The sequence below is a fragment of the Peromyscus maniculatus genome, chromosome 23 (assembly GCF_049852395.1).
Source record: "Peromyscus maniculatus bairdii isolate BWxNUB_F1_BW_parent chromosome 23, HU_Pman_BW_mat_3.1, whole genome shotgun sequence".
Lineage (NCBI taxonomy): Eukaryota > Metazoa > Chordata > Mammalia > Rodentia > Cricetidae > Peromyscus > Peromyscus maniculatus.
In genome coordinates this window covers 467,747-492,241 of record NC_134874.1, presented here as the reverse complement: position 1 = coordinate 492,241, position 24,495 = coordinate 467,747, and the positions used below count along the sequence as shown (strand labels likewise).

The 24,495-nt window shown below is 49.2% G+C and overlaps 1 protein-coding gene and 1 pseudogene across 14 annotated transcripts in view; one reads left to right on the top strand and one right to left on the bottom strand.

The window, feature by feature from the left end:
- LOC102925706 (large ribosomal subunit protein uL24 pseudogene) lies at window positions 1-2,839 on the bottom strand (annotated as a pseudogene).
- Fbrsl1 (fibrosin like 1) overlaps window positions 1-24,495 on the top strand; it is a 91,541-nt gene that overhangs the window by 22,217 nt on the left and 44,829 nt on the right. For 11 of the 14 annotated variants that reach the window (XM_076561194.1, XM_042268140.2, XM_076561193.1 and 8 more), the window contains exons 3-4: window positions 9,027-9,131; window positions 10,996-11,031. In XM_076561194.1, coding sequence (XP_076417309.1) covers window positions 9,027-9,131; window positions 10,996-11,031 — 141 coding nt within the window. The remainder of the gene's footprint in view (window positions 1-9,026; window positions 9,132-10,995; window positions 11,032-24,495) is intronic. The other 3 variants (XM_042268143.2, XM_076561192.1, XM_042268142.2) reach the window with 1 other exon arrangement.

Below are 24,495 nucleotides of genomic sequence, written 5' to 3'. Positions count from 1 at the left end.
GGCATGGTCCACAGTGGGCTGGAGATGTCCACAGCTTACTCAAGGCAGTTTTTCCGTTGAGGGTCCTTCTTCCTAGGGGATTCTATGTTGTGCCTAGAAACTAACTAGGAAAGGTAATAAAGCTGCAAGATTCCTTGCTAAATTAACCAAGGAAAAACAACACAGGCTGCCAACTTTTAGGTGTCATAGACAAGGAATAGATCAGGAATGATGCCTGCCTTAGTTCACCTTTGCCAGGCTACCTTCCCAGCAGGTTCCAGGACCTGTGGCTGCCCTGTTCCTCAGTGATCTGGAAATGGCTGCCCTCCTGAGGACTGAATGACACCCACCACTCCCTGTGTGTACATGTATATATGTGTGTAGGAGAGAATTTTTTTAACTTAAGCATTCTTTAATGAAAGTTGTGTATGAGACACCTCTACTTCTACATCTTCTCAGTTGTTTTCCTCGTGTTTGCCTTTCTCCTTTCCTAGTTGTCCGGACTTGGCTTCCCTTTCCAGGATTTTTTGCAGTCTTTGTCCAGTTTAAGGCTGGTGATAACCACCTTGCTGGGGTGGATGCCCACATGGACAGTTACCCTTTTCTTACTGCACTCATGCGATGTAGATGATGTGTTTCTTCCTGTACACTTGGACCACTATGCCAATCTGCTGGCCTTTGTAGTGTCCTCGAACAACCTGAACTTCATCATCCTTTTGATGGGCATAGATGGAACATTGTACTTTTGTCTCAGCTCTTTGGAAAGGGAAAGACATGAGCTTCCTCCAAATGTGAGAAGGTGCTTTGGAATGCTGTTTGTGGCTCTTGCTTTGGTCAGAAGTCACAAAGGGATTGAACTTCAATTTGGCAGCTGTGGTCCAGCAATGGCCATGCCAGAGACTTAATTTTTAATATTTTTAATTTTTTACTTCATATATGTATACAACATACTTTGATCACATCCCCTGCACTGCCTTTTCTAGCTTGACAGCCTTGTTAAGTAGCATCCCTTTTCTGGGACTTTGTCTCTGTAAAGTAAGAGAGTTCATAATAGCACATATGTCTTCAGGGTATGGAAATGAGAGGCAAAGAGTAAGTTAGGGTGTATTGACTGTACTTCACCTGCATACAAAATTCAAGGCCACCCTTGGCTGTTTGAGACCCTGTCTCCAAAAAACATAAAAAGGTCTAGCAGACTTGAAGGTGTGGCTGCTGTTTCTGTGGTGGTTCCTACTCTCACTGTGAATTTGGTCGTTTCCTCCTCTCATAGCACTTGGCTGGTCTGAGACCCAGACCCTGAGGCTCATCTTTGTCCTCATCTGCAGGCCCAGTCCGCTTCTGTAACACTGCTGTGGCCAGGCAACATCCAGGGCCTGGAGACATTTGAATGGCTTTGATTATTGAGCCTGACTGGCCTTCATAGAAAACAGGGCTGGGCCTCTAGTATTGAACCCACTAGTATTCCACCATAGCCCCATGTACATTGGATCCCTCCCCTCCAGGGATGGAGGACCTGAGGGCTGGTGGGATTCTCGTCAACTGGGGAACCTTGTTCCCTACAGCCTTGGACACTGTACCATCATGGTAATCCTACACCCTCAGCCCTTATCCCAGCCACCCTATGATCCTCAGCCCCTGCTTCGGGTCCTGGGGTTCAGCAAGGAACAAGAAGAATGACTGTCTTTTCTGTATGAAGTTCAGTTCTGTCTGGAAGACACAGTAGAGCAGTAGTTCTCAACATGTGGGCCATGACCCCTTTGGGGCTTCTCATATCAGATATTTACATTACAATTTATAACAGCAAAATTAAAACTATAAATAGCAACAAAATAATTTTATGGTTGGGGGTCACCACAACATGAGGGCTGTCATAGCATTAGGAAGATTGAGAACCACTGCAGTACAGTAGAGCAAAAAGAGACAGTTTTGAGTGTGACAGCTACATAGAGAAGCGCCTTTGGGTTGGGGTCAGGGAGGAGCATGCAGGACCCAGAGTGCAGACTGGTGGGAGGTGGTGAAGTTGCACTGGGTTCCTATAGCTCCCTGCAGATCCCTATGAAAATGGAATGGCACCATGCTGTGGTTTGGGTTGGGTCATCTCTCAAGGACCATGTGCTAAAGGTGTCAGCCTCTGGCACTGATGGGATGCTGTGGAAACCCTAGCAAGCAGGGATTAGTAGGGGGAAGTCAGATCATTGGAGGCATGTTCCTGAAGGGCATTGTGGGTCCCTGAAATCCTGCTAGTCTCTTGTCTCATCCCCCCACGCCCCATGACCTGGCCATATGCTGCCTCACCACAGAACTATCTGAATCCTCGAAAGATGAAAAGAAGCTTGATGCCCTTAACCCTTAACCTGAGCCATCTCCCAGCCCTCCACTGGGCACAGTAGTAAACAACAATGACATCTGGGCCTTAAGTATGATGGGGAAAGAAGCAAATGGGTCCCCTCCTGGTCAGGTGGCATGAAAGCTCAGTTCTGAAGGGAGAGGACTGTATGGAGTACCCAGGTCTGAAGCCACAGTGCTTACCTGTGGAGGGGAGTGTGGGGTGGAGTCCACAACGGTCAGTGAGTGTTGTGGTCAGGGTTAGGGGACCATCAGGCCTGAAGACAGCCAAACAGAAAAGGTGAGTTTCATTGCTGTGCTGGCTGAGGTTCTTTGCTGTATCAGCACCTGTTCTAGGTCTCAGAAGACATGGGAAGCCAGGGCCCAGACCTGACAATGAGTAGGGGCTATGGGTTGGGGAGCGGAAAGCATCAGAGAGATTCACAACTCGGTCTCTTTTCAGCATGATCACTCTGCTGAAGTGAATCAGGGTTACTGTGGCTGTGGACTCCTGGCCAGCTCTGCAGGAGGGCATCATTTACTTGGGTTACTTGGGCCAGTGCCAAGCTTGGACCCAAGATGTGCTGTATCTGGGGGACCTCCAGAGTTCTTCAGTGACTATTGTCTATAGCGGGACCAGGGGTCAGTGACCTGAGGATGTGGGAGCAGGAGTCAATCCCCTAAGAAGAGTAGGCATAGAGTGGCTGCCAGAGCTTGGATACAACACACATATGGAATGCACTGTACACACCATACACATATAGTATATTCTGCCTATAGAATGCATTGTATACACAGGGTATCTTATGCTCATGGAATGCCATGTATTCAAGATGTACCTGTGGCATACAGCAAGTATGCCATACTTACAGGGCATAGTGTATACATTTGACATTCTGTGTATACAGGACATATTGCATGTATAGGATGGCAGTACTGCAGGAGTGTCTTCAATTAAATTTTCACATTGGGGTAAGGAGAGCATAAACACCCTTCCACCTCTGGCCTATTCTGGGTCTGGGATGCCTAAGGAAGCTGCTGTCCCTTGCAAGGATTTCCAGGACTTACAGCAGAAAGCAGCCAGGCAGCCTTACTCTTTATCCTCAATCCAGAAAGTGTACTGTCCCACCCTTGTCTCCATCTTGCCAGTGCAGAGGTTAGGTGGAGTGTAGGGGACCACAAGTTAAGCATTTGTCCGAGTATGAAACAGTTTGAGGTGGTGTGCATGTTTCTCTGGGAATATTCTTTCCGGCTTGTGTGTGACTCATCAGACTTTCATGTACACCATCCAGGTCATGCCCTGCACTTACTCAGGGTAGCTGTTCCCACTGTCTTATATGTGTATTCTCAGCCTTAATAATAGGATTCTGGGGTCCAGTGGGCCTTGGTGCCCCTTTGAAGTGCTCCAGAACATGAAGGTGTGTGGGGAGCAGGTACACGTGTGTACACTTGGTAGTACGTTTCATAGACAACCTGGGACATATACATGGTGGCAAGTGTGTCCATATGTGCTTCTTTCTGGGTCTGAGTCCTGGTAGACTTTTTAACTTCTGCAGGTGAGAGGGGACACTTCTGGGCCCTTCATCTTCAGCAGTAGATGGCTCAGGGCCCAAACCCAGTGTATGTGAGCAGCAGAACAAAGCACATGTTTCCTGCCTGGGACAGCAGTGCACTTGGCCACCAGCCCTGGAAACAATCACTTCCATGTGCAGCCTGCAGCTGAGTGGGGGAAGGAGGCACCTCATTGCTAGAGCCACCAGGTCTTGGCTACTGGAGCTCTTTCCCAGCCTGCTAGTCTGGTTGCCCTGTTTAGAGGAACACCAGCTTGCAGAAGCTGATTGCTAAGTGTTCAGAAAATTCACAAGCTGTTAAATTGTTGGTAGCTTCAGGCAGACCTTGGTGTGAGCATTTACTCTGGAAATTGGCAGACATTCCCAGGGGCCTCCCCCTCCCGTAAAGCTGGCTTACCACACAACACTGGCTTTGCTTTGGTCTTGCTAATTGGAGTGACTTAGGGTTCCTTCCACCATGCCTCTTTGTCTGCTCAAGGAGTGTCAACTGAAGCCCTGCTTGGGTACCAGTGACCATATGTATTCCAGCATTTGGCAGGCACTGGTACCTGAGAAGAATACCACTCAAGCTCTCATTTATCACATGTGGTACCTGCAGAAGTCCATGCATTGCACTGTGCCTCAGTTTCTCTGCCCAGTCAGTGGCATGTTCACATAAATACCATTGAACAGGTCTGGGTGCAAGTTCCTTCAGCTTCTTGTGGTTTTTATGTTCCATGTCCTGCCAGGGCTCACACTCACAAGGAAGTAGGGAGTGTTTCACTAGTACATGCTGACAGAGGCTGCTGGGTGGTGGGAAGCAACCTGGCTTATAGTCTGTCCCACCCACTTTATGGACCTTGGGACATGCTGGGCTGCAAGGTCAGTGCAGAGAGGATGCAAATTAGCCTTATAGGCTTGGGATATAGCATGAATCTTAAATAGTCTTATTAATAAAGTCAAACCTGGAGCCAGGTATGGGGGTAAATGCTGGAAGACCAGAGAAGCAGAACAAGCCACAGCCACCTCAACTTGCCAGTTCCTTAGCTGATCCTGTTTCCTCAGACTGGAAGACTCTGAGTCCTCATCTGAATGAATCTCAGCTGAACTGCTTCTCGAAAGCCTGAAAGCTTAACCAGCCCTAGTTCCTGGTCCTCACACCTTATATAGCTTTCTGCTTTCTGCCCTCACTTCTTGGGATTAAAGACTCACTTCTTGGGATTAAAGGCATGAGTCACCATGCCTGGCTGTTTCCATTGTGGCTTTAAACTCACAGAGATCTGGATGGATCTGTGCCTCCCAAGTAATAGGATTAAAGACCATTTTCTGGCCTCTATATCTAGTGGCTGTTCTGTTCTCTGACCCCAGATAAGTTTATTAGGGTGCACAATATTTTGGGGAACACAATACCACCACACTGGGAACCCAGTAGGACAATATTGGCATTTCTCTGAGATCTTGTGAACTCCCTATATCTGGATCCCTAACCATTGCCCCACCTCCCTCCTTGTCCTTTACTGGTACTTTCTTGCCCCCTTGGCTGGGAGCCTTCTTTCTCCTTGCAATTCCTCCACAGACCTGCACAGCCCAGAGCCAAGGGCTGAATCCCTCCAAGACTAAACTCCATGAAAGTTCTAGCCCCAAGGATGCCAGTTTAGCTTCTGAACCTACTTCTTGGAGCTGCCAGTGACACCAGGCCTGTGAGCCTTCAGGTGCTGTCTAGAGATGCCTTGGGCTCATGTTACTGTTTGGCAAGTACATGGTTAAAAACAATTAAAACCTGGGGCAAGAGAGGTGGCTCAGTGGTAAGAGTGGTGGATGCTCTTCCAGAGGACCTGGATTTAATTCCCAGCACTCAGATGGTTGTTCCCAAAATCTGTGATTCCAGTTCCGGGAGATCTGATGACCTCTTCTGGTCTCTGTGGGCACTCATACACATGGTACACAGACATATATGTAGGCAAAACACCTATAAACAAAATAAAAATAAACCTAAAAAATTATAAATCATCAAACCCATTGGGCTAAAGAGATGGATAAAGGCACTTGTTGCCAAGCCTGACAACCTGTGTTCAAATTTCCCAGACCCACTTGGTGAAAGAAAAGAAGGAATCCCCACAAGTTGTCCTCTCACTTCTACATGTACACTGTAGCATGCATACTCACACATACATACACAAGATAATGTATACATTAAGTTCCTATATGAGGCTGGATGAAAGACCAGACATAGGGCCCAACTCAGCCCACAAGACTGAGAAAAGAACTGCCGTCTCAGAGGTGACCTCAGAAACCCACAAGGGGCCATAAGGAAGAGATAGAGACTGAATGTGGCTGTGCCCACCTGGGGTGAATGTGCGGTTGCATAGACTTCATGTTGAGAGAGATCCTGCTCCGCACCCACGCCCAAGAGAACAGCTGCTCAGAAGTATCAGCCTGTGGCTATATAAGGGAGCTGTTTGAGAAAGTACAGTAATAGTGGTTCCTACTTGGGGCTTGGCCTTCATCCATTCCCTGTAGACCTCTTGGGCTGCTGAGGTTGTACAGGAGCCTGCAGGCCATCATCACCCAGACATGTTGCAGGAGCAAACTTTAAATGATTGGACCAGCTTTGACCTTTGTTGCTTGTCTGGAGCCTCCCAAACTGGAGCATACAAACTAGGCCAACTCTGGCCAAAGTGGTTGTGTCACAGAACAAATGAAACACTGCCCAGCACAGGCAGTGGGCCTGCCTGCCTGCCTGCCTTGTGGCATAGAGCAGCCCTCTCTGGAAGTCCTCCCACCTTCTCTGCAGTTTGCCTCCTTAGCACCTCTGCTGTCTTCAGGCTGTTTTTTCTTACAATTATTGGGAGCCATGTGATTTTGAAGGCTCCGTAAGAGGAGGGGGTATGTGTCTGCATGTCTGTTGTTCAGATGAGCCCAATGTATAAGAACTCACCCAGGGCCAGCCTTGATTAATGCTGGCTTATTGGTTGGTTGACTTTAATTGGTTTGTTGGTTGGCTAGCTGGCTGATTGGCTGAATAGTTGGACAAATTGAGGGATGGATGATTGTGGCTGGTTACTTAGGTGGATGAGTGAACTAGTGGATAACTGGATGGACTGGTGGCTTGTCTACAAAGTCCAAAGGTGAGTGTAAGTACAGGGACTCTCATCTGACCTCCTGGAGCAAGCAGGCTACCTTCAGGCTCCAGGCAGGCACGGAGGTCCAGGTATACTGATCTCATCCTTTCACACAAAGGTGGAGATGGAAGCTTGGCATCTCTCAGCCTCTGGCATAGCTAATAGGAAACTTTCTCAAAGTGGGCAAGAAGCAGGAAAGACCAGAGGGCAAGCAGGTTGGGCTGTTTTGGATCCACTTGGTTACAGAAGTAGGTGACAGCTGTCCCATGTGTCTGTGACTGCAGTGGTTTCCAGAATGCAGGACTTAGCTCTACAAAACTGCGGGAAGTGGGGCTTTCAACCCTGAAGACAGCTATTTAAGGAAGGATGACAGACACCAGCCCAGCTCACCTACAGGGTTCTATGGTGGAGTCATAGGGTCGGGTCCATCACTTAACTCTAGTGTCTGGCTCAGAAGAGATGACTTCTGAGTGTCAAGCAGAAAGCATGCCCTGTGTACTCATAGTTCAACTACATAGGCATGTATTTCAGCCCTCGTGAGTCGGCAGTGAGTCTCTGTCCACTGTAGGTCAGAAGAGAGAAGGCCTTGATAGCAGTCAACCAGTGACAGAGATAACAATAGATTCTCAATGGGTCCAGTAATGAAAAGTTCCCACGGGGGTAGCAGCCAGTGACTATGATCACCTTCAGCTCCTGGGCTAGCCTGATTCACCTGCACCCTACCTAGACCCTGCCCCAAAGACACAGGCCTCCACTTCACTGGGGCCTTACACATTCGTCTGGGTGTGGGGCCCCCATTTAGCCATCTGGACATGAACTAACATCCAGTCAGTGTCTTGGCCTTGGTACTCTGTTAGCTCCGAGGTGGGGGGTGTTGATTTCTGGAAGTCTGGGGTTGGTGGTAAGTTGGCAGATTTGGAGGCTGAAGCCAGTTCCAGGCCCTAAACTGGTTCCAGGGCTGGCTTATGGTGAAATGACTAGCTGAATTCTAAGGACTTCAACCAGTGACTCTGGGACATGAGACCAGGGCAGGTAGAAGAGGTGGAAGCAGGACAAATGTTCATGTGCATTTACATAGCCCCTCAGCATCCCACGCTGGCTGAACACTGCACCCAGTTTGTTCATGAGGAGACCAAGCTCATCCATTGCAAGATGTGGGAATGTTCCCTATTAAACAGGCCACAGACCTATACCAGGCAGAAGTGTGAGCTCATCATGCCTGGACAGTTGTGTTCCTGTCTGGGGCCAGAAGGTGGCCTCTGCAAGCAGTCCCAGGATGTGATGAGCATGGATATGTAGCTGAGTTTTCCTGCTGGAGCTGGTGCCTAATGCCAAGGCCAGTGATATCTGTTTGCTTTTTCTGAGAGTGAAACAGGTTGTCCTAAGAGCTGTTCCAAACAGCCAACAGTCTCAGAATGTGCAAAGCGCTGAGGAGAGCCAGTGTCAGCTAGCCCGGGGATGTTCGTGTGTGCCAGCATCAGCTCTTTCCTGCAAATGGCAAACCGAGGCCAGGAGCTAAGAAGTGGCTCAAGGTCACATACCTGAGGAGCTGCTGTGCTTACTGAAGGAGGCACTGTGGGTGCATGGGTGTAATGTCTTGACATGGTTGGGAAGGGCAGCCCAGCCCAGGCAGGCGGCCCAGCCCAGGCATGGCCTCAGCAGGAAGAGATCAGGCTCTGGGCAGAGAGAGCAGGCCAGGTTAGTAGCCTCTCAGTTCCCTGGGGCATCTTCAAAGTCAGTGACTGGAAGAATCGAGAACAGAGCTAGTGATGGTGTGGCTTCTTGGGACATTCCTTTCCTGTCCTGTCTGGTGATGAATTTGTAAGCAGTCAGCCAGGTGGCTTTCTGGCCCTGAATCCCTCTGTTGTTTCTGTTGTCTCTCCCAACAGACCCATGTCCTCAAGTTAAGGGAAAATGTATCCCTGCCCCACTTGGCACTTCCAGCCCTGGAATGATCCTAGTTCCAGTGGCTTTCATGGGGAGGGTATCTGGTCATACAGTCTCACTGGTCAGTGCACATTTACCTGAGACTTTCTCTCTCTATCCCCAGATGAAGGTCACCATGGCCAGAGGGGGTGACCGGAACAGTGACGACGACAGTGTCCTTGAAGCTTCCAGCTCTCAGCATAGCAGCTCCCGGGACCAGCTGAGCGATGTGAGTACCCATCACTGATAATCCTGGTGACCTCCTGCAGGAGTCGCAGGGCTTTGACCATGCCTGGCAGTTTACATGGAGGCTGCTCATGAGCAATTAGCAGTTTGCCTTCTCCAAAGCTGTTTTTCACAAATTAGGACCTCACCAGTAGGAGGGTTTTAAATGAAGGACAGCAGTTAGGAGCTGGCAGGAACCCATCTAGAATATTAAGTATCTCATAGCGCACATCGTAGCAGCCTGAGAACTGGCCCTGTACCTTAAGATGGGCTTCCTTGTGCCCTAGAGCAGATACTATACCAGCATCCTGCAGTGATGCCTGGGTAGAAATGACTCCACAAATGTCTCTGAATCTATAGATGTCAAGCCATGTCTGAAACGGGCTAACCTTGCCCAAAGCAGAGTGGGTAACTGCACATCTTGGCATGGGTCCTGAGGTACCTGGGGCTGGTGGTGCAGGGTAGGGGTGCACATGCAGTCATCTGAATTGGGGATATATCAGTGTCCCTGAGAAAGGCCCCTGGGTACCAGGCCTCTGAGATGATAGTCAGCCACAAAGCCAGGTGGGAGGGGTCTGGAGCCTGTCACAGGGCTGGCCTAGTGGGTGAGTCAAAATGAGGCATAGGGGCCACCACTGAGTTGGTGACTGAGGAGGTGGCCACTGACACCAACCCTGCCCAGCTCCTGAAGTGGCCTCAGGGTGGTACATTTTTTTGAAGGACTAAATTGAATGAGTCGTGTCTCATTATCATTTAAATAGGGGATTGGGGGTGCAGCCTGCTGCCGCAGAGGGAGGCATAATTGCCAGGCTCCTGATCTTGTTGCCGCAAGATGGGAAAATAGGCTGGTAATTGTCTGGGGCCGCAGGGCTGCCCTAGTTAGCACTCTAATTGCAGCCCAGGATGAATGAAGCTGCATTCTGAACACAGCTCGACATGAAGCTGAGAACTCACCAATTATGCCCCACCCCCACCCCATCAGCTGCCTTTGGCTGGCAGGTGGGATCCAGCCAGGGGTAGGATTGGGTGAGCTCCACCCTCCAAGCAATGACCCTAGGCCTGGCCCTGTCAGTAGTCTGTAGGAAAGGATATCAGGGATTGCTCTGAACGAAGGGAGGATTGCAGCTTGGCCTGCTAGCTTCCATTTCATTTCCTTCGCTGACTCTCCTTTGTGCCCTCTACTCTCTGTTCCCCCGTCTTACTGTCACAAGTCATCACGGGGTCCCCCTGCCATGCAGCCCTCACTGTGCGCTCTGCTGTAGCCTCACACTCGGTCTGCACCCCTTCCTGCCACAGCTGCTGCTGCATGTGCACACACGTGGCTGAACCGGGTACACGGCCCATCTTTGGGGCTGTGGAATCCCTGGCAACTTGAGGTGCAGCTGGCTATGTTCTGGTGGTTCTTAAAGCAGATAGAAAGAACCTTTCTAGTGCTCCTGGGTTCTCATGCCAACCTCCACCATGGTTGTTGGCTAACCCTCAAGCCACCCGGCCTCTAGGGCCCACGCTATCACCCTCCTCCAGAAGGGTCTTCCTGCTGCACTTTGGGGAACAGCTTTAGCATCCTAGTCCTGAATGAGCTGTGGATAGTTTAAGAGCATCTCTGTGGGGCCACCTTTATTAGGTTGGACCCATCTCCTGGGCTAGCCCAGAGCTGTTGCGATAACTGCTGGCCTGGCTAATCCAGAAGGGAGACCAGTGCTTCAAAGAAGGCTCCAGAAGCTCTCTGGTGCAGAAGACTATGCTCAGCCCTGTTCTCCCCCTTCCCAGTGGGGCCCTACGGCCCCTAGGGTCTGCTGGCCTGTCTGCTGGGGGCAGTTGGCTGTGACCTAGCCTGTCACTGACTGTCTTCCTACTTTTTCCCACAGAGCTCTGCACAGGCGGTTTCCGGGAGAGGCTACTCAGTAAGTCTCCAGCCCCTCCTTCCCTGCTGTCTTTGTTCTTGCCTCAGGGCCGTCCCTCAGCCTCAGCTGCCTGGCAGCTCCAGTGCCTAGAGGGCCCTACCACCCTGGAATCTTCCCCTTCAGAATCCTGGTTGGTTCTGATCTCAACAGCTGCTGGGCAGGCACAGGGTGGACTTGCCGCTGGGCTGAGATTCATGGGGAGTTTGCTACTCAGTGACACACTGAGGGGTCTCCAGGACTTTGGCCAGGAATCTGAAGTGGGTCCCTGTGTAGGTGATCAGGGTGCCAGGAAGTAGGGAGCCAGGCTGCTGCTAATAAGTTGAGCAGGCTGCTGCCTCTGGGTCTGGTTAGGGAACTGGAGTCTTTGGTGTCAAAGATGCCTGTGGTGTGAGCATCCATACTCCAGCACCCAGCCCCATCTACCTGCTGAAGGGGCTTGGGCTTCTACTGGACACTGAGAAGTCCAGAGCTACTCCTGTGTGGAGAGATTGTGGGGATGAATGTGTGGCCCATGGAGAGCCCCATTGGGGCAGGATGGCATTCAATAAACTCATGCTGTGTAAATCCCTGGGGGGACTTGACGCCTGCTTGTTGAAATCTAGTAGGGGCATGACCTCAGGTGCGAGCAATTCCCTCATATACCTGAGTTTGTGGAGGGGCCTCGCACCAACCAGAGCAGCCCTGGCACCTCCTCGTGACTTACTTCATTTTCCTTTAAGTATCAGGAGAAACATTAATGACATCATAAAACCCCGAGCTTCATAAAAGCCATTTCTGCAGATTTACTGCCGTTTTGGCTCATTGGAGGGCTGGGGCTGGGACTCCACCTGCCTCATCCCTGCAGCCCTGATTTACTGCCAGTCGCCGCCTGGCTCACTCTCTAAATCACAGTGGCTTTTTATGGGGTATGTAATTAACCCATTAGTTACCCTGTGGGGTCTACAGGAGTAGCCCCCTCCATCCTGGTATCTACACTGGGATTCCTGGGACTGGAAAGAAAGCAAGGAAGGAATTGGGATGGGTCAGCAGCTCAGTGGACCTTTCAGAGGCCAGAGCAAGAGTGGGGATACCTGCTTGGCTGGAGGGGGGCCTAGCGTCTTCTCTGTCTGCACTCTCACTCTCCTAACCCAAACTCTTCCATGTGTACCTGAGGATACAGAAGGCCAGGGCTCATCAGACTTGCTCCATTTTCAGCCTGGGTTTGGCTGAAAAAGTCCAGTATTTGGGCCTTTGATCTTAGGGTCTGTGGTTCCTGCAGCTGAGCACCTAAGGGGACCTTTTATAGGGAGATTTACACCCTTCTTTGCAGGGTGAAACCCTGGGCAGCCTTGTTAACATCTGAGCACTGAGAAGAGCAGGCCTTGAGAGTGGCAGTAGATGACCAGGTATGATGGTCCTGCCTTCTCTGTTACCCTGCCCCATACAATGACCTGATGCTCCTGAGAATGGCACTGTGCCCAGGGCTGTGTTGGACACTGGGGAGTAAGCTGCTAAGAACTCAGACCAAAGCCTACTTTGTAGAGGGCTCTAGTAGCCACAGGAGATCCTGCTGGCAGTACTAGAAACTGTGGGGGCTGAAACAGCCAGAACTGGAGTCAAGCTACCCATATCTGGGCCAGCACCTGGGCAGAGGGATAAATTCGAGCCCCATCTCTGTCATCTAAATTTCCAGAGGTCTGAAGCATCCCATGGGTAGGCAGAAGACTACACCTTGGAGCAGACTCCTGTGGCCCTGTGTTACACTAAAGTATTAGGCAGAGGTTCTACAGCTAATCCAAGTTAGATAACAGGTAATCTCTGGCCTGCTTGTGGTAAAACAGACAGACCTGTGATCCCTGGAGTATCTGGGGCATCACTACTCTGAGCTACCAGGCTACTTTTGTGCTTCCAAGTCCACAATCATCATGCAAGCATTCTCCATAGACCTTGCTTTTTTAATGTTTTCTTAAAAAGCCTACAATTAACTTTCCAGATGCTTGTAGCTTAGTCCCCTGTGGCAGCTGCATTGGAGTGACAGATGGTGGCAGGAAGGGAACCAACTGGTCCACAGTATGGCTAGCTGTAGGGTTCTCATCTGAGCAACAGACCCAGGAGGGCTTTGGAGCCTGTACATAGAGCCTAGGCCTGCACAGACAGGCCCTAGCATGTGCAGGCATATTAGACCTGACTTGCATTGACAGATCTCTAGGGTCCTCCTGTGTAGAATTTCCTGCTCCAGAGTGCCACTGTGAGTCTTGACACCTGCAAGCTATCTCCACAAGGGACCTCATGTCCATTTGTCCTATGGGTTCAGGTGGGAGCTGAGCTCCAGGCAAACAGCAAAAGACAATCAATGCCCAGTCTTATCAGCAGGTGTGTATGTTTGGATGTCTGTTGCATGTATCTGTGGATGTGGGTGGTATATGAATGGGGCTATATGCCTTATCTAGATCACGTGGCTCTCTCTGGCTTTTGTGTATAGTGGGGTATTGGTGAAATTATTAAGGCCACTCCACGTAGTTAAAAGGGAAGTTTATTTTATGAGGTAACTCACAAGTGAAGGGATAGGTAACAGGGTCTGGGAAAGGTGTGGCACAGTCCAGCAGTGTTCTCTGGAGAACTTTGCTTGGTCTACCTCCAGCGTCCATGGTCCAGGAACCAAGAGAGCTGGCGCATCTGGACCTCAGGTCTTCAGAGTCCTCTCTTGGCCCCACCTCGTAGGTGTGACAGCTACCAAAGCCTCAATGGGGGTTGGAACTTCCAGATCAAAGCTGGAATGGCTACCCAGTACATCTCCCTCTTTTGTCTAAATAAGGTTCTAACCTAATACAAGACTATATACAAAGAAATGGTTATCAAATATTATCCAGGAGTAATGAGGGATAATGACCTAGATAAGATGGAACTACAACCAATGCAAACAATATCAAGCAAGAGACACATACTAAAATCCAGAGAAGTGTAGAGCATAGGTAAATGGCATGTTATAAAGATCATTCCAAAAGGTGACCTATCCTAAAGAACCTAATCTAATACTTAATATTCTATCTAAGATTATATATATATATATATATATATATATATATATAATATATATAATAATTATATATATAACTGCTAGTCTTCAATCCCATCAAAGACCTGAGAAGGAATATAATGGCACCTGAGAAATGGAAGATGCATGTAAGCAACTTTTGGGGATCTTGCAAGAATAGACAGAGACAGCTGGCAGCCTGGACAATCACCTAATGTTTCTCAACATTGTTGGTGCATTCAAATTGGCTACAGGCCTAGAGTATCTGACAGACCATTTTCAGAAGCAGGAATTCTGAAAGACCATCTTACCCTGTTGTGGCAGAGTTCAGAAGTCACTTTTCCTTGTGTCCTGCTTGTCCAGAAGGACAGCACTAGTATTGTCAGCAGTTGAGGTGAGGGCAGTTCTTTACCCAATAGGCCATTTTGTGCCAAGAAGACAAACTTCCAAATGGAAATGTCTTAGAAGCCCAGCGTTCTCTCGGGATCAGATTGGTGCTGCCAGGAGCAATTGTGTCTCACGTCAACAGAATTCTAAGTTATTTAAATGCTATATTCTCTAGGTCTATGAAGTGTTTGAAGATTACCTGTCCATCCAACCTATGTATCTGTAAATCTGGATAACCTAACTAACATAACTATAGAGGTGACAAGCACAGGTGACTATAAATCTATAAGTCTTATCTAACTAAATAACCTAAGGACTAAGGCTTCATGTAAACAAGGTAAACAGTCTATAAGCAAATGTACAGTAAAGGACGATGACTTCAAAATTGTGACAATACACAAGATATTTATAACAGAGGTAGGAATGTATAGTGCAATATGACAATAATCTTAAATATATATCAATTATACAGAATATCCTAAACAGAAGTAGAACATACATACAGTATGACAGATAAAAATCTACATTTGTATCAATATACAAATATTTCAAATAAGAATAGAAATATGTGTACATTATAACAAATATAGTTCTGTATTTGTATCAATATACAAATTATCTTAAACAGGAATATAAAAATAGTTTACATTTGTATCAACAGTGGGGTACTGTACCTGTTGTTTTTCCTTGGCCTATGTATCTGTCTTTATATTCTGTGGTTTATGCATTCATGAATATCTGTAGACATTACTCAGGTGCCCCTCTGGCTTCTCAGGGGATCCTGAGTGCTCACTGCATTTGTGTGTACCTCTGGCTTTGCTGCACTGGTGTGTGTGTGTGTGTGTGTGTGTGTGTGTGTATGAATGCTTCCTCCCCCAACCTGTCCTCTCCTTGCCCCACAGCATCATCATGCTGAGTGACATCAGTATGTATCTCCAATCCAGCTTTGTAGGCTGTTTTGTTTTGAGATAAGGTCTCACTATGTAGCCCTCACTGTCCTGGAACCCAGTTAAGTAGACTAGCCTTAAATTTACAGATTCACCTGCTTCCCTGGTGCTAAGATTGAAGGCATGCTCCACCATATCCAATTGTAGCAGGCTTTCTTGGACCACCAGCCCCCAAATCATGATACAGAGACTTACTATTAATTATGACTGCTCTGCCTTGGTTTAGACTTGTTTTTAGCCAGCTTTTTTCATTTAAATTAACCCACTGTATTAATCTATATGCTGCCCCAAGGCTCATTTACCTAATCTACATACTGCCCATCCTGCTTTTCTCCTTCCTCCTGCTTTCCTGCTTCCTTGGTGTCTTGCTTGCTGGCCCCCTGCTAGCTAGCCAGTTCCCCCTTTCTCTCTGCCCGCCAGCCCCGCCTATCCTTCCTCTGCTTGCCTATTGGCCATTCAGCTTTTTATTAGACAAATCAGGTGCCTTATGCAGGCAAAGTGAAACAGCAACAAATCTTTACATAGTTAAACCATTTTTTTTGGTAGCTTTGCTCCTTTCCTGGAACTCGCTTTGTAGACCAGGCTGGCCTTGAACTCACAGAGATCCGCCTGCCTCTGCCTCCCGAGTGCTGGGATTAAAGGTGTGTGCCACCACCGCCCGGCAACAATTATTCTGCAACACAAACAAGCAGTCAAATATTCTGTTCTACAACACCCAGCTTCACACTGTACTTTTTAAAAAAAATTAATTAATTTGTAGTACTAGGAATTGAATTCAGGGCATTGTACATGCTAGGCAAGCATTCCTCTACTAAACTACACCTCCAGCCTGTAAACTGTATTTTAAAGTAGGTTAATTTTGCTAAGATTTATCCTCAGAAAATTTCCCAGTTATTGCTCATCATCCTTAATAGCTTTCATCCAAAAAGCTAGGCACCACCTTCCCACTATGCCATTAGATGTTTGTTAATGCCATAAAATTAGTCAGAAAGTGATTTTCTTAATTTGGTTGCTCACAGCCAAGGGTGTGATGATGTGTCTCCTGCAAAGCTGGGCTTAGAGGCTTCCTTTATGAAAAAGAAATGAGAACAATTTCTATATGTAAAAATGCCAGTCGGCCTCCTTATACCCAGTACTAAGAATGTTCTGGAAGTGCCTATGCCCAGCAAGTGTAGCCATTGTCTAGGACCAGGAACAGAGGAGGTTGCAGTAGCCACAGTGGAGCTGAGCGGACCACTGCTGGTGTGATGCAGACTGGAGACCAAGCTAGTCTGTAAGGTGGAGTTGAATTTCTGATATTACCCCCGTTCTCCAGCTGAGGTCTCGAGGCTCAAAGAAGCCATAGAACTTACCTGCCAGGCTCTGGCTTCAGGGAGAGTAGGCTGGGTCCAAGACCTTCATGTCCCTCCATCCCCCAAACACACACATCCCAGGGTCCTTCCTCCACAGGGCAGTTTGGCCCAAAGTTCCCTAAGTATCTTGGTAATGTTAGGTGTAGCTAGAGTTTTCCTGCCTTGTCCACAGTCAGGACAAATCTCTGTCACCCACCAGTCCCACAGCTGCTCAGACCCAACCAAGTAAACACAGAGACTTATATTGCTTATAAACTGTATAGCCGTGGCAGGCTTCTTGTTAACTGTTCTTATAGCTTAAATTAATCCATTTCCATAAATCTATACCTTGCCACGTGGCTCGTGGCTTACTGGCATCTTCATATGCTGCTTGTCCTGGCGGTGGCTGGCAGTGACTCCTTCTGCCTTCCTGTTCTTTCTTTTCTCCTCTCTGTTAGTCCCGCCTATCCTTCCTGCCTGGCCACTGGCCAATCAATGTTTTATTTATTGGCCAATCAGAGTAATTTGACATACAGACCATCCCACAGCAGTTAGGAGCTGTTGTCGGCCAGGCGGTGTGCACACCTTTAATCCCAGCACTCGGGAGGCAGAGACAGGTGGATCTCTGTGAGTTTGAGGCCAGCCTGGTCTATGGAGCGAGTTCCAGGACAGCCAGGATGACACAGAGAAACCCTGTCTTGAAAAACAAAAAACAAACAAACAAACAAAAAAGAAGAAGAAGAAAGGAGTTGTTGTCTGAGTGCCCTGCCTAAACCCTCCATCTTGGTGTCTGGAGCACCTTCAGGAGCTCTGGTAGCCCCGGGACAGCCTTCCATGTGGTCTCCCCATTGTCCTGCAGTCTTTCCCAGGTACAGATATGAAAAAGGAATCACTCATTTCTTTGCTCCTCCTCCTTCAGCAACTGTTCAGTGAATGTCACAGTAGCACACAGCTCAGAGTCCTCTGACAACAAACGCATGGCCGCCCTGACAGCTCTCACCTCACAGGCTGGATAAGCCTCCAGCCCCCATCACGCTGGTCCTGTCAGCTCAGGTGCATCCCTGCTTCTGGTGCTTGGCAACTTTCACACCTGCTGGGCATGGGTACTTGAGAACGTTCTGAGTACTGTGTGTGGAGAAACCTCATGGGTAGTGAGTGAGGGGAGAAGCCGAAGGGCCAGGCAGGTGTAGTCTACACAGTGTGGCAGGGTAGGCATATGTAAACTCTGCCGAAGGGTGGCCATAGGAAGGCCCTGGAGTAGAAGCCTAAGTATGCTTGAGGAGCCCCAGGCAGGTGAAGGGTCTGGTGAAGAAACTGTAGAGGTGAGGTGCCCCCTGCAGTGGAACCAGGGAGGATCTGGCTGTGATGTGGTGTAAGAGAGTCGTTGAGCATTTACAGGAGACTAGGATGTGATAAGGAGAGAACAGCACTGTCTTCTCCCCAGTCATGGCAGCTGGAGTAGGTGAGGATGCTTCTGTGGGAGAACAGGTCTTGAGGGTCAGGTTCAGATCCCACCAGAAAACAGTACCTGCCAGAAAAGTACCCTAGCACCTTGCACAGGGTATATAGCTGATTATATGATGATTGTCTTTGAGTAACTTTAAAAGGTTTTTATTTTCTTTCTTCTTAAAAAATTTTATTTATTTATTTGTGTGTGTGTGTGTGTGTGTGTGTGTGTGTGTGTATGGTTGTATATGAGTTTATGTGTACCATGTGTTTCTAGGTGCCTGCAGAGGCCAGAAGAGGCCTTTGGATCCACTAGAGATGGAGTTACGAGTGGCTGTGAGCCACACAGTGTGGGTCTGTGAACCAAACCCAGGTCCTCGGCAAAGCAGGAAGTGCTGCTCTCAGCTGCCGAGCCGTCCCTCCAGTACCTCAAAGTTAACTTCCAATTGTTGGCTTGTAAACCACTAATATCCAATGAGCTTCTCCCTTCTCAGCACATCCCACCAGACTCTCACATCCCAAGGAGTCACTGAGGGCTGCTGAACCTGGGGTGTATTTCTCACCGCCCCCTACATTTCAAACTGGGAAATGTGCGGGAGAGTGCTGACAGGGCTGAGGCCGCTCAGCCTTCAGCCAGGATGCCCGTCTCTGCAGACTCCGGGCTGTAGAAACCCTGCCTCATTACAGGAACAGTCAAAGGAGGGGCTGCAGTTTGAGGAAAGACTGGTAGGGCTCTTCCAGACACCAGGCAGGCCACTGCTGTACCCATCCTGTGTGGCTGAGGCCCTCAGGTCTGGCCTGGGTGTCACTGAGTCCCTGGGTTATGCTCAAGCACTCCAGAGCCAGACAGTGGAATCAGAGCAGTCAAGGCTGCACTGCCTTGGAGGGAAGATAGACTTGAATCTCTTTGGGCACAGGGTCACATCACCACTTCCCCGGAAGCAGGGATTACCTGTGCTTAAAGCTAGGTGTAGCATTTGGTCAGGTGGCTGAGGCGTCAGAATGGGTAGCATGTGCTACAGAGTCCAGGCCAACAATGCACATGGGTGGGGCTGTCGCCCCTTCTTGAAGTCCTGAGCGGGACACAGCCACTCTGACTTACCCATTCTGCTTTGTGCTTTCCAATGACAAAATGAGCCCCGCTCGGGGCTGCCACCAGTGCCCCATCCTGGTCAGAGTCACGTGTTCACCTCAGCCTTGCCACCCTACAGTGTAGGCTCCATCTTCTGTCTTCTTGAGGCAGGTTTACGACATCCATTGTGCTGCTCCGAGGGCTCCTTCCAAGTGATCGTAATTTGAACAAAAGCAGTAAAACCTGTCAGCCTCTCCCTGCAGGGGTGGGGCGCCTCCTCCTGATCTCAGCCCAGGAGTCTGTGAAGCTGGAGTGGGGTTGAACCTGTGCCTCCCTTCATCAACCTCTCAGAATAACTACGAGTCTGAGGGCAGCAGCTCGGCCACAGCTAGTTGTGTTCTGCTGGGCCCTCCCTGGAGGAACTGGGGCTATGGCTACCAGTTCAGAGGGAGCCCTGGTAGAACTGCTCCTGCAGGGACACCGTACACAAAGACAGGCAAGTGAAGCTGGGCAGTGGTGTCGCACACCTTTAATCCTAGCACTTGGGAGGCAGAGGCTGGTGAATCTCTGAGTTCAAGTCCAGCCTGGTTTACAGAGTAAGTTCTAGGACAGCAAGGGCTATAAGTAAAACCTTGTCTCAACCCCTGCTCCCCCCCCCCAAAAAAAAGACAGGTGAGTGACTTTAGGGTAACTGGAAGAGAGTGAGGTGGCACTGGGTTATTCTGGAGAGATTGCCACCTTAGTGATCAGGGATGGAGCCCAGGGAAGAAGTGGCAAGCTGTTCGGTGAGGACTTACACAGTGGTAGTTTGCTGTGTTCAGGGAGGTGGGTGTTGCCAGATGAGGAGCCCAGAGAAGTGGACTGTGGAGGTGAGGGACTGTGAGGCAGTGTATCTGCCCTTTTCTTCCCATACTGGGTGAGACCCCCATGTCTGAGGGTGGGATGTCAGGTGAGGACTGATTCAGTGGCTCAGACTTAACTGCAGTTGGGTCATGTCTGGAGAAGTCTCTCTGATGAGCTTGGAGGCACTGTCAGCCAGTGCGTAGGATCTGGGAGATGACCTGCCAACCTGGAACCATACACCACATGTGTTGCTGGGGCCAGGACATTACATATGACGTATGGTCATGCAGTTCTGCTTGGAGGTGGTATGGATGCAGCATGAACCATAGCATTTGTGAAGACTCCTCTTCTCCCACAGCATTCTCCATCACCTCTGAAAGTTCCTCCATGTTATTTACTTCAGAGTAATAATTGTCTCTTGAAAGAGGCATAGCTCAACTTAGGGATTCTGAAACAGGCACACTTCAAATCCCCTGTATAAACACTGTATAGGGAAGTAGTGGTCCCCTCAAGGGCCATGTCTGGATAGGGACAGTGGGCATGGTCCTTCCCTGTCCTTATTTTGCCCCTAGAGATAGGACATGACTCTGTAGAAACTACCTCAAGCCCCTACTCACACTGACCTCTGATGTGAGGGATTCTGTCTCTATTTCTGTCTCATGATTTATGTATCTCAGCCATCAAATGACTTCTACTCTCAGGTGGCAGTGAATGGTGACGTAAGCTGGTGGCTGGGCTGGATCAGAGGCCATCATGACCATGTCTGCTTACCTGGTCCTGGGCAGGGTCGTGCTGGGCACCCTGGGCCTTCGCAGGGTCTGCCCAGTGGGGAGTCATAGCTTCAGGGTGCTGGAGCCTGGAGCCAGTTGTAGCTAAATCAGCCTAAGCCTAGGCCCAAGTAGCACACTGCTCTAGGCTCAGGGGATAGACCCAGTCCTACAAGGATGCCATTTTCCCCTAGGGACTTCCCTAGCTTTCCCTGTGCCCTACCTGCAGCCTTTGCAGGGGTTAGTTCCTTTCTTGTCTGTAGCTCTGAGATGATCCCCCTTAACTTACGTGCCTGGGCCAGTGGGCTCTGCTATAAGAAGTGGAAGCAGCTCAGGGCTAGAAGCTCCACTTTCCTGCCCAACTTCCCCAGTGTTGGACAGTGGAGCTGCAGGCCTTGGCTGTCCTGGCACACTGGGCACTGGACTTTCAGCCAGCACAATGTACCATGTGTACCATGGTGGAACATAAGGAGGGTCTGTGGGGCCACCGTACTCTCCCTAGGCCAGAAACCTATCAGGTCCTGCTCTTCAGGCTGGACTCTGCCGTGGACTGGAGTGACTTGGCCCTTTGAGGCTGACCCAGGATAGGAGCTGCATCCTACTCCATGGCCTCAGATACCCACAGATAGGTCAGTGGGTCATCAAGGAGATGGGGTACTCCTCCCAGCAGTTCTGACTCAGAAGTGCTGTGGTCTGGTGACCCTATTCATTCATTGTCCCTCCTGAGGTTATCAATGGCTTCCTGTCATCACAGGTAGCCAGTTCCTTGTGTTCAGTTCTACCCTGAGCCATGTCAGGCCTCAGGCATTCTGGACTCTGGATTTCTTGCCTTACCTTTCCATACCCTTTACACCTCCCAGCAATCTGTGCTTAAAGACTCCTCTTCAGGGTAGGTAACCAACTATGGTTGAAAGCTAGAGAAGTCCCCTCTGTCTCAGAAGCCACAGCTGGCTACTAGGAGGAAAACTGGGATAGCACTCGATGGTGGTCCTCTGGAGGATGAGCCAAAGCTTAGTGTGTCTGTCAAAGCCAAAAATTCAATTATTGAGAATAAACTGAGCTGCTGTGACAGGTTAGGGATTAATGTTAACAGGGGTTCTGCTTAAGAGTTTGTTGATAAATCATTCATGAGATAGTTAGCACTCTGAGTCTGACAACATGAGAATATATTAATACAGTGGACTCTGAGAAAGGTCAGCAGTGTTCCAGGCCTGGTCATCTTTTATTCATCCCCTGACACTGACCAGAGCTTTACTAGGGCACTGTTGGGGATGGGGGGAACCAGAGCAGGGGTGACAGTACCAGGCCTGGGCATAGCCACCATCAGTAGTTCCTGGGGCTGTGGCCAAAGCTAAAGGGTCAGGAATCTGACAAGCCCAGCTGGGGCGGGGGTGCATCTAAGGAAGGGATGCTATGGGCAAGGGAAGTGAAACAGGGTGTGTGTTAGAAGACACCTGTGCCCTCCCCTATTGTTGTAGGGATCCCCAGGTGATTATACATAGAGCATTGGCGAGGGGATGATGTAGGAGCTACCTGTACTCTTTCAAGTGTATGCCTGTGACCATATCTGTGTATGATTGTAATTACCTGTTGGTGCAACTATAGTTACAGAGGCCAGGAGGAGCTAGGAAGGTAATCCATGTCCTAAATAGCTCTAAGCAGAGTGGGTAGACAGCTGGGGAATGGAGGGATGTCCAGGTGTGTGGAGTGGGGTGGAACTTAAGCAACATGTCACAGTTTGTGCAATATCCTTCGCTGTAGATTGGTAACACAAAGACCATGAAATCAACAACACAATTAAAATGAGAGTGTGTAACCTTGAGAAATGAACGGAAAACAGGAAGGAATTCCTTGTGTGGTCAATGCCAGGCTGAGTCTGAAAGGCAGAACTGGTTTGTGTCCCAGACATATGATCCTAGGGAGCAAGCAGATGAGGAGTGTCTGTGATACAGTTCTAAGCAGTGTTCTATGCTTCCCCAGAGGGTGACCCTACAGAGGATAGATAGGAAACACTTGTCTAGCTTTCCTTGCTGTGATATGATACAATCTGAGAAAGCTAGCAATACTTTTCAGAATAGAGTTAGGTTCAAGCATATATTGGGCGTAAGCAGGTTTTCATCTCTGTGAAAATTGTTGGAACATTCCAGAATGATGTAAGGTGCTAGCAAGTATCCTTTCTAGGACTGCCCCCCCACTGCAAGCCCCTGTACAGAGCAAGGAAGAGCACCCTCTAGGACAGTCACCCTGCAGACAAATGTATGGGGCTCAAGACATCATTCTCTCGCTAGTTCACCTTGTTAGACTGACCTCAAGATAGAATTGTCTCAATGAGAGGCTGATGACATCATTGCTGAGCCTCCTGAGCCATGAGCATTTGCTGAGTGAGCTGGGCCCTAGCTCTCACAGCTGTGGAAGGGGCTTACACTGCTGAGCCTGGTTGGAGACGGGGCCAGACTGGTAGGGAGCCACTTGCTCTGGATCCCTAGTTCAGGGATGGGGCTGAGGCAGAGTAGAGGTTACCAGGTTCTCTCTGTGTTGACTTAGACAATCCTCCTCAGGCTGTCCTTCGCTGATACTCTACAGCTCACTGGCATGCCAGCTGATAGTCAAGGCTCCTGAACAGGCTGACTGAAGGCTGCACCTTAAGGTTTGGCAAGAGGCAGGATACCAGTGTGGGTGGCCATTGTCCCCATTGTCCTCCTGTACTGAAGGCTCAGGCTACAGAGGAAACTGGCAGGGGGTTGGGGTGCATACCCAGAGACCATAGGTGCATGAGTGGTCAAATGGTCCCATGGTGAGTTTGCCTATATGGGCTATTAGGCTGTCACTTAATTGACTGTTAATTGTGTAATTAGTGCTTTGCTTGGTTTTAAAGCCTAAACACTCAAAAAGTGAATTAGCTGAGTAGACAGGAATGGAGTTTTCATGCCTACCAAATACTACATAATTAATCAGGTATGATTTGATGGCCTCATGCAGAGGGTTGACTAGGCAGAGGACCCAACCTAAACCCAAGACTCAACTACCCTTAGTTGTGCCTGGGGATTGGCCCTACCCCTCTGGACCTCAGTTTCCCCATTAGTGACCAGGTATGTGATGGGACCTGCATGAGGCATGTCATCCCCATCTGGGTTGTATCAGTGACTGCCAGAGACTCAGCTAGGGAAGGAAGGAAAAATGAGGATCAGGTAGACGGTAGATTCTAACTTGGGCTAGAAGTCCTGATGGCCCAACCCTATGGCTCTGTCCTGTCCTGTCCCAGCCAACCCCATCTGAGAAGTTGACTGCATATGGAGTATATATAGCTTTCTTTCCATCCACTCCCTAGCTACTGGGCCCTGCTGTGTCCATGTCCCTCACATGTCCACATCTAGTCTGTCAAGCAATGTTGGTCCATCTCAAAGTACACCATGTCAGCCTGGATCCAGCAGAGCCACCTTGATCCTCAGCTCAGTCTGTTACCTGAGGCTCCATCGTACCCAATATTATCACTGGTCCTCATTCTTGACCCCGCCCACACCTCTCACTTTCATGCCATCTCTATCTGTGGCCTCCCCAGGCCTTTCCCTTTCCCTGTCTCTACTCCTTCTTTCAATAGTACATGCTCAGTCTCCCATGACTGACCTTCCCTCTGAGGTTGGGTCTGTTGTGCCCATCA